Raw genomic sequence first — 9,218 nt, forward strand, 5'->3', positions numbered from 1 at the left:
ACAAACTTCAAATGAACTCGAGGACGGAGTGACAGTTGACGTCTCCGATCAGAGACACGTGAGACTCACGCTCCTCTGCGAGTCGAACATCAGCGTCCTGTAGAGCTGGGAGAAGTTGGGGTACGACAGCTCGCTCCTCGCCTCCACCTCCTGCGGAGACGCACGTTAGTCTGACCCGAGCCGTCGCAGGAGGAGCTTGAACAGAAAGCATCCTACCTGCAGCTTGTCTTTTAGAAAGCGCGTGTTGGGGACTCGGTAGTTGATCTGAGGAAGAAGAGCTTTGACGTCCTTCAGAGTGATGCTGACGAGGAAAACAGGAAGCAGAAAATAAAATCTTCTGTGTGAAACTTTTCCAAACACTTGACTTAAAACAACAAAAACGTGTTTTGTAAGATTTAATCTCAGTTTTTCAGGCTACGTTTCTAAAAACTCCAGAATATTCCTGCAGAAGTCGTCTTTTCTGCACTTTTTATTCTGTGATTTAACTGAACAGAGAACCAGGAAGGAAGTCAGTGGAGAGAGAGCTCAGATCCTCCTGGGGTCACTGACCCCCGCTCCGTCCGACTACTGTTACTATTTCCACAGGAGACAGGAAGCTGCCCCCTCCCTGTCCCCTGCATCACTTCCTGCTCCTTATCGAGCGGCGGCAGGCTGACTGTCCCGGCGAGGCCGAGCCACTCACCTGCCCTCGTGGCTCCGGTCCACGACTTCAAACTGTTTCCTCAACCACCTGCAGGGGGACAGGAAGAGGACGTCAGCGTGGGACACGTGTTCGATGAACGCTTGTTTCTAAGAAACGTAAACTAAATCTGCGTCAAATTTCCAGAGCGTTTGGGAAAAAAAAAACTAATTGTTAGAGAATTTTGCAGAAACCTGGTCGGGTTTTTACTTGGACTCACACTGAGCTGAAATGAGTGCATATGTAACTACAGTAGTCCCTCGCTACTTCACGATTCGTTTATCGCGGACTCGCTCTATCACGGTTTTTCTAAATAAGATTGGACACGACGCACATGATGGATGAGCCGCACGATCGGCATGGACTTTTTATTTAAAATACATTATTTTAAATGATTTAGCACCTGCTGCGACTTTGTGCAGCCCACACTGCAGGATAAACTTCCTGCTGCAGCTGATCAGCTGTTCTCCGTGCAGAGCGGAGAAGTGGGTGTGGCCAAGAGCGCCTGCAGGCAGGGAGCTGAAATCATGACATAATGTTCTCTTTAGAGCGTTTAGAGTTTAGACGCATTGTTTAGAATATTGCAAGAGTGTGGGAAGGATTAAAAACACCTTAATAAATATACATTTAAATAATAAAATAAACTACTACTTACTACTTGTACTACTTACAGTACTATTCCTACTTCGAGGTTTTTCACTTATCGCGGGGCTTCATGGTGCGGATCCCCCGCGATAAACGAGGAACTACTGTACAACTAAGTTGCAACATTAAACACAAAGGGTCTGAGTTATGTCACAATTTTCTCTTATTTTTGTCATTTTTAAAATCTTCCCAAGCAAAAAAAAAAAAAAAAAAAAAGTTGCAGCTGTGTGAGACAGAGGCTTAAATCTTGTTTTGTTTCTCCAATTTAACACCTGAAGTTGTTTAATTCCCATAAATAGTTTATCTTAGAGATTTTTAACAAATCATCAGTGTGAACTACAAACTACAAAGATGCAACAAAATATACATAAACATTGGAAAGACACTGTTTACCGTATTTTTTGGACTATAAGGCGCATTAAGCGAAACAGTCAGATAAGTCTAACTTTATTCAACACCTTCACAATAACCACATAAAATCGGTTTGAATTAATACATAAGACTATGCCTGTAACGATACCAAATTATTCTGGGCTATTAATTGTCTCAGAAATTATTGCGATATACGATAATATTGTTTGAAATTTAACAATAATTAATGGTCAAATTTTAGAAGAAACATAGATTTGTTTGGTTGCAGCACCGTTTTTGACCACCTGATGGCAGTATAAGACTGTTTGAACCAAAGGATGGATAGTTGAGCAGGTGTCATTTAAGAAAATGGGAGGGAGTGACATGGTGACAGTGTTGCCAGGTGTACGATAATTATCATATTTATACGACAATTTTGCCCTCTGTACGATCAGTAATCCCAAAAAAGATCAAATATACGATAATTTGACCATTCCGTGAATGTGTGGTTGTCATCAGCCTGTCGCAACTGTCTGTTGGAGTTTTTTTTTGTGAACCCTGAAGGCATCTGTGTCTGGAAACAGATGCATGTGCTTTTCTACATGTGACCTACTAGTGACGTGTATGCGTTTGCCTCAGAACAACGGCCATGATTGGCTGAATAGTTTGCTGCGCCCACCCCATGAGTGAGGAAAAGAAAAGAAGAAGCAGCAGAGCCGGTTTGGAAGAAGAAGCGATGAAAAAGAGTGAACAAATGGAAGGGGGCTCATTAGTTCCCACCTGTCATTGTTTATGGAGGACACATTAGCGTAACGCAACTGTGGGGCTGCTGATGAATCCATTCCGTACTGACGCCACGAAGCTGCGAGTGCCTGTTAGACGCTATTCAACACTAGAGTGACTATAACGCATCAATAGACTTGTTACTTTGGTTATGACGGATGCACGATAATTTCCCTCAAAATACGATAATTGTATGTCTCTAGTACGATAATCCTACATTTCTCACCTGGCAACACTGCATGGTGACATGGCGGACGCTCGGTGTGGTTTGAGCTCTTTAGCATTTTCCACACAAAGCTTTTGATATAAAAAAAAAAATCAGTAAACAAGTTCTCAGCTTCTGTTTCCAGAGGAAAAACAACTTTTTACACAAAGGCACGGGTTTCAACCGTGAATTTTGGAGCTTCGACAAGACGGAGATTTATTCCCGAGGGCGGCCTGTTAGCTTAGCTCGTAGCTTAGCTTCTCTGCTTAGCTGCTTTTAACGATCCAAAAACGTGATTTTGGACGATTAAAACGGATTTTAAAGAGAATGAGAAAGGGAGGGGTCAGTGAAGAACACCGGAGTTGAACCTTTTGTCATCCAGTGTCTTCAGTGGAAAGAGACACGAAGAAACGATAAAGCTGATAAATGAAAATGAGGGCGATAATTTTCATTTATTAAGCGATTAATTGATTTATTGTTTATCGCGACAGGCCTACATAAGACGCACCTGACAATAGGGCTTACTGTCGATTTTTGAGAAAATTTAAGGATTTTTAGTGCGCCTTATAGTCCGAACAATACGGTAATTACACGATTTCACACAAACGGGCTTAAAGCTTCATTTATATTTAGTTTCCATTAAATAAAAGCAGCTTGACTTGGAGCTTGATCATTTGATTAGAACCGTCTTTCCTTTAAACAATCAGAAAAAAAAACATGCCGTCGAGCCGATGAGTCTCTCCTCAAACAGGTTGAACGACTTCATGAACGGACAGAATGAGCGACTTTCATTTCCACGCTGTGTCTACAACCCGTCTGTCTCCTCCACAGCCTCGCTGTGTTTTTCTGCTTCCACCCAGAAGCCAAAAGCCGCCTCCGCTCGTTCATCTGCAGCAAACATTTTTTATCCCAGAACAAATATTTGTCCTCCTCTGAGTCCACATCCAGGTCGGCTGCAGCCAGACGGCCCTCAGACTCTGCCTGTGGGCTTTATTAAACCTTGCATTAATAATTCAACTACGATGATGACGATGTGATCACACAGAACGCCCCGAGGATGATCTGCTCTGGGAATAAACGGGAACCGACCTGTCGATCTGCTGAGGAGCCGGCGCTCTCTGGGTGTCCGCCATGAGCCAGGTGAGCCCGGCGAGCCACATGTTGACCTCCTCCTTGCTGAAGGCTTCAGTCACACAAACAGGCAGAAAAAGAACACACAATTACGGGTTTCTGTCCATTTGTGTTCCAGTCGTTACACTTCCCCCAATAAACTATCTTTACATTTTTAAAACGGATTGTCACAGATGAATACAGATGCTGTTATACTAAATTTAATATGTATATTTTTAAAGTTTGACGGCAGCACGACGGCTCAGTGGTTAGCACCGTTGCCTCACAGCAAGAAGGTCCTGCGTTCAATCCCCGGTTGGACCTGGGGTCTTTCTGTGTGGAGTGTGCATGTTGTTCTCGTGCATGCGTGGGTTTTCTCTGGGTACTCCGGTTTCCTCCACAGAACAAACACATGCACGTTAGGCTGATTCAGGCCTCCCTTGCACAAGAGCTCTGTGATCTGATTGGGATTTGCCGGATTAAATACAGATAAATAAATAAATAAATAATAACGATGAGTTCATGCTCACAATCAGAAAACAAAACAAATAAATCTGGATTAAGAGGTGCAGCTGAGTCAGGAATCGTTTGCTCTGACAAGATGGGAAAATCTCCCCACTGACAACAATGGGAGTTTGCTGGAACAAGAAATCCAGCGTGGAGGTTCAAACGGGTCAAAGAAAGATGGACTTTACGTGACTGAACCGCCATTTTGACATCTTTAACGGTTTTTGAGTTGTATTAAAAATGTTGGCAAACAAACTGTTCTGTCCTCAACATAACGTGCAGTTGAACAGTTGTAGGTATTTTTGTCTTCCTCCACCCAGTGTGTCTCTCACTGCTGCAGGACTGGTGGACTTCTCTCCAGACTGAGCAAACCCAAACTCCCATTGACTTCCACTGTATCTGAGTCAGACACAACGGAGCAACACAAACTGGAAGGGACGAGTCTAACTTGTAATACTTCCTACATAAAATACCACAGAAGCAAACATCTAAAGTAGCAACAGGCTAACTACAAGCTAAAAGTAGCATTATTGTGTCTAGAACAGGGGTCTGCAACCAGTACGATCAAAAGAGCCATTTTTACACCTTCATGCACTAAATTCAAGTGTTCAGAGCCTCAGCAACCTGCTACAACTGGGATTATCAACTGGTGGCCCATGGGCCACTTTAAGTTTGTTGGATTTGTGGCACGGCTCCAGCTGCTCCCAGTTGTAGAAAACCACCCCGTTGTTATGGTTACGCATCATAACAAATGTCCAAAAGTAAAAAAAGGTTTCAGTAAAAATCCTGCCAGCAGCACAGCATCTGATACAAGAGGAAGTAATCATCCGAAAAAAGCAATTTGCATCAAAAGCTCAAATCTCAACTACAGTCCCAAATGAGTTGAAAAGAAGGTGCTGTGGATGCATTCCCGTCTACCAGGAGGCAGTGCTTGAGTGCCTGACTGCAGAGATCTTGGAGGTAGCGGGAAATGCAGCTTGTGACAGCGGGAGGACCAAGATCATCCCCCGGCACCTGCAGTTAAGTCTGTGGCAATAAGGGGCTTGGCAGGCTGCTGAGAGAAATGGCCATCGCTCAGGGAGAAGTTCTGCCCGACATTCAGGCAGTCCTGCTGCCCAAGAGGACCGAGAGGTCTGCTGGGTCTGGGTGGACAGATTGACATCTGTAGCCAGTTTCTTCGGATTCGCTGTGGGACGGACTACTACAAGAGATCCTTCCTGCCCAAAGACATCAGCATCTAGAACAACTCTAATGAAACCAAGATGAGCTACAACAGCAATTAATTTCCCTTTGGGATTAATCAAGTATATTTGAATTTGAATTTGAAGTCTTATTTATCTGACAGAACATTCTCTGTCTTGCTCAATGGCTCCTCTTCCTCTACAGCCCCACTTCTGCATGGGGTGCCCCAGGGTTCCATTTTGAGCCCTCTTCTCTTTTCCTTGTACATGTTGCCACTTGGATCTATTATAAGACAACACAATGTCAACTTTCATTTTTTTGCAGACGAATTGCAAATCTGTTTACCATTAAGGCCAGGATCCAGTAACCCAAAGCCTTCTCTCTTTGTTTGCATCTCTGCAATCAAACATTGGCTGAACAAGAACTTCATGTTTTTAAATGACAATAAAACAGAATGGATTTTATTTGGTGACAAAGATGCAAGTGACCTTGGAAATTTGAATATTAACTTCAGTGACAGTGTAAAAAACCTTGCAGTGACCTTTGATAAGGCTTTAAACTTTGACAAACATATCACCACTGTAGTCCGGTCTGGATTTTTTTATTTACGCCTTTTAAAAAAGGTCAAACACGGGACCACATCACACCTGCTTTACTCTCACTACATTGGCTTCCTGTCCGTTTTAGAATAGATTTTAAACTTTTGTCAGATTACTGAACTTGGCCCTTTTAAATCGAAGCTTAAGACTTTTTTATTCCAACATGCTTTTAGTATTTAAATATGTGGTGACATTTCTGGTTCTCTTTATGTTATTTTATTGTGGGTTTTTTTTCTTGCTTTTAACTTGTTGTCATTTTAATTACTGTTTTAGTTAAGCACTTTGGTCACCATCACCGTGGTTGTGTAAAGCGCTATAGAAATAAATAAATTAAATGAAATAAAGAGACTTTTGTGGTCAGTGGTGGTGATATTATAAAGATAAAAATAACTAATAATTTTTAACATTTATTGACGTTTTTAAAATTTAAGACAAATTAAAAACACAGATTCTTGTAAGGGGATGGGGAAGGTTTTTTTTTTAATAAAACAAACACCTATGAACTACGCAGAATTTTTTTTTTTAAATTGTGGAAAAAATTATTAAGTATAGAAATAAAGCAAAAAGTTAAATTGAGTATTTGCTAAATAAATGACAGGAAAACAGTTAAAGCTGGTACTTTTTTGTTGTTTGTATAACCAATAAAATTCAGTTTTATGTTTGTTCTGGTTGAAGCTTGGAAGAGCCGCTGCCGAGGGGTTAAAGAGCCGCATGTGGCTCCAGAGCCGCAGGTTGTAGACCCCTGATCTAGAACTAAGAGAGAAACAGAGTTTGGTGCTAAAGCAGAACGTTTTGAAAGAAATGAAGGGATCTCCGTGCATTAGGAGGAAATCCATCCATTATCTTTTACCCACTTCTTCCTTTTGGGTCGTGGGGGTCACTGGTGCTCATGTCCAGCAGTCACTGTGCGAGAGGCGGGGGACACCCTGGACATGTCTCCAGTCCATCACAGGGACACATAGAGACAAACCATTCACTCTCTCGCCTAGAGACAATGTAGTTACCAGTCAGTCTAACATGCATGTTTTTGGTCTGTGGGAGGAAACCGGAGTACCCGCAGAAAACCCACGCATGCACGGAGAGAACATGCAAACTCCACCCAGAGGCCCCCGGCCGGGATTTGAACCAGGGTGACCTGCTCGCCGAGAGGCAGCAGCTCTATCATCTGCGCCACCGTGCCGCCCTTAATGGGGAAATATTTGTAAATCAAGTTAAATATTGTGAAAAGTTTAAACGTCACAAAGACCAAACGTCGCAGCACACATCTCCTGAATGAGCCGAGCGTTTTGTGTGAAGAATGGAACAAAATTTATTATAAATGTTCTCTGAAAATGTGCTACGGTCTGACCTGCAACACTGAGGGTCCGGAGGCGGAACTCCAGGCCGTACAGCACGATGAAGCAGTGGGCCGGGTCCAGTTTACGAGCCTCCTCCGGGAAACGCTCAAAGTCACGGGAGCCCTTCCCCAACCGCAGCTCCCGGATCTCCTGAATGTCAACTAGAGGGGGGGGGGGGGGGGGGGGGAGGAAGGAAGGATAGAGTTGCATGAACACAAATATGCACAAGCATAAATCACACTTGGGCCCGTTGTTCGTTTCTGTGCCAAACACGCAGAAATGTGCCGCTGCAGGGCTGAAGGAACGCTCGCTGTGGGCCAGGAGAGCAGAAAACACAGAAACGTCTCCGTTTGAAGCTGCAGGACGCGAGAAGCATCTGGAAAAGTCTTCAGCTGCAGGAAGGCCGGTGTCCTCACAGCTGGGAGGAGGAAAGTCCACACCGTGTGATGCAGTCAGTAAAACGAGGAGGAAAAATCTGCTGCTGAGCCCGGGAGCTTCCATTAATGATCAGAGCAAACGTCACATTAAAGACATCAGGAACATGAATAAATGTTACAGAAACAAGATTATACGCCCGTCGACAAACAGCAGTCTGTACCAAGCCCAAACAAGCAAAGACCCTGTGTAACTTTTGACCTTGATTTGTGACCTTGAAGCTGGGTTGATTAATGTGTATGTGACGCTCCATCTAAGCATCGTCTCATTAAATTACCTTGAGCGGATCAGAAGTTGTCAAAAGTCACTTTATTGTCAAAACTGCAATATGTACAGGACATACACAGGATTGAAACGACATTACTCTCAGACCCCTGCTGCAACAATAACCACTTAGCATTAAAACATTTAATAAACATAAGCATAAAATGAAATAAAAGTATGATAATTATAATTATTATGGGCGAGAGAAGAGAAGGTTTAGGGATGTACAGAGACTGGACCGTACGCCTTCGACTGGCGTATAAAACGTTACAAACTGGTAATAATTCATTAAGTTACAAATCACTTTACACAAAGGTGATCCAGTTTGTTTCCACAATAGTTGGCTATAACTTTTAATAACAACTACACCATAAGTTGACAAAATGAGCAGAAAAGTAAAATACAAAACGGAAAATTCCTCGATTGGCAACGATGGGGTTTTGTTGAAACAACGGTCTTCAGCTCCGAGACGTCACATGAGAAATATTGTTCAAAGGTTAAACGAGTCACAGAAACACGGTCGCCGTTTGTTTGCTGGTTTTAGATGATCATTCAGACGATCTAACATTTTAGTTGTTTAACCATTACAATTGGTTTTTGCTAACAAACCTTCCTTCTTGTAGTTTAGACGTCAAAATGTACTTTGGTCTTTTTTCACCTGTGTCTCCCACTGTTTGAAGTCTCCAAAAAGAAACTGTCCACGTGACCTGAAGTAACCTTCTGTATATAAGAATTATAGTTTTCTCTAACTGCCTCCAGAATACACCCACCCACCCACCCAGCCATCCACCCACCCCCATCCACCCACCCATCCATCCAATCCATCCATCCATCCATCCATCCATCCAATCTATCCAGCCATCCATCCATCCATCCATCCATCCATCCATCCATCCATCCATCCATCCTTCCATCCATCCTTCCACCCATCCATCCATCCTTCCATCCATCCATTTATCCATCCATCCATCCATTTATCCATTCATCCATCCATTTATCCATCCATCCATCCATCCATCCTTCCATCCATCCATTTATCCATCCATCCATCCATCCATCCTTCCATCCATCCATCCAGCCTTCCATCCATCCATCCATCCATCCATCCATCCATCCATCCA

At 43.1% G+C, this 9,218-nt stretch overlaps 1 protein-coding gene across 1 annotated transcript in view; it reads right to left on the reverse strand.

Annotated features, from left to right (window-relative positions):
- LOC119430403 (1-phosphatidylinositol 4,5-bisphosphate phosphodiesterase gamma-1) overlaps positions 1-9,218 on the reverse strand; it is a 35,962-nt gene that overhangs the window by 15,769 nt on the left and 10,975 nt on the right. Inside the window, exons 2-6 of the mRNA XM_037697808.1 lie at positions 7,410-7,559; positions 3,753-3,846; positions 683-730; positions 217-301; positions 70-150 (exon numbers count right to left, since the gene is read on the reverse strand). Of these exons, the coding sequence (XP_037553736.1) occupies positions 70-150; positions 217-301; positions 683-730; positions 3,753-3,846; positions 7,410-7,559 (458 nt within the window). The remainder of the gene's footprint in view (positions 1-69; positions 151-216; positions 302-682; positions 731-3,752; positions 3,847-7,409; positions 7,560-9,218) is intronic.

The sequence above is a fragment of the Nematolebias whitei genome, chromosome 3, assembly GCF_014905685.2.
Source record: "Nematolebias whitei isolate Nwh7 chromosome 3, NemWhi1, whole genome shotgun sequence".
Classification (NCBI taxonomy): Eukaryota; Metazoa; Chordata; class Actinopteri; order Cyprinodontiformes; family Rivulidae; genus Nematolebias; species Nematolebias whitei.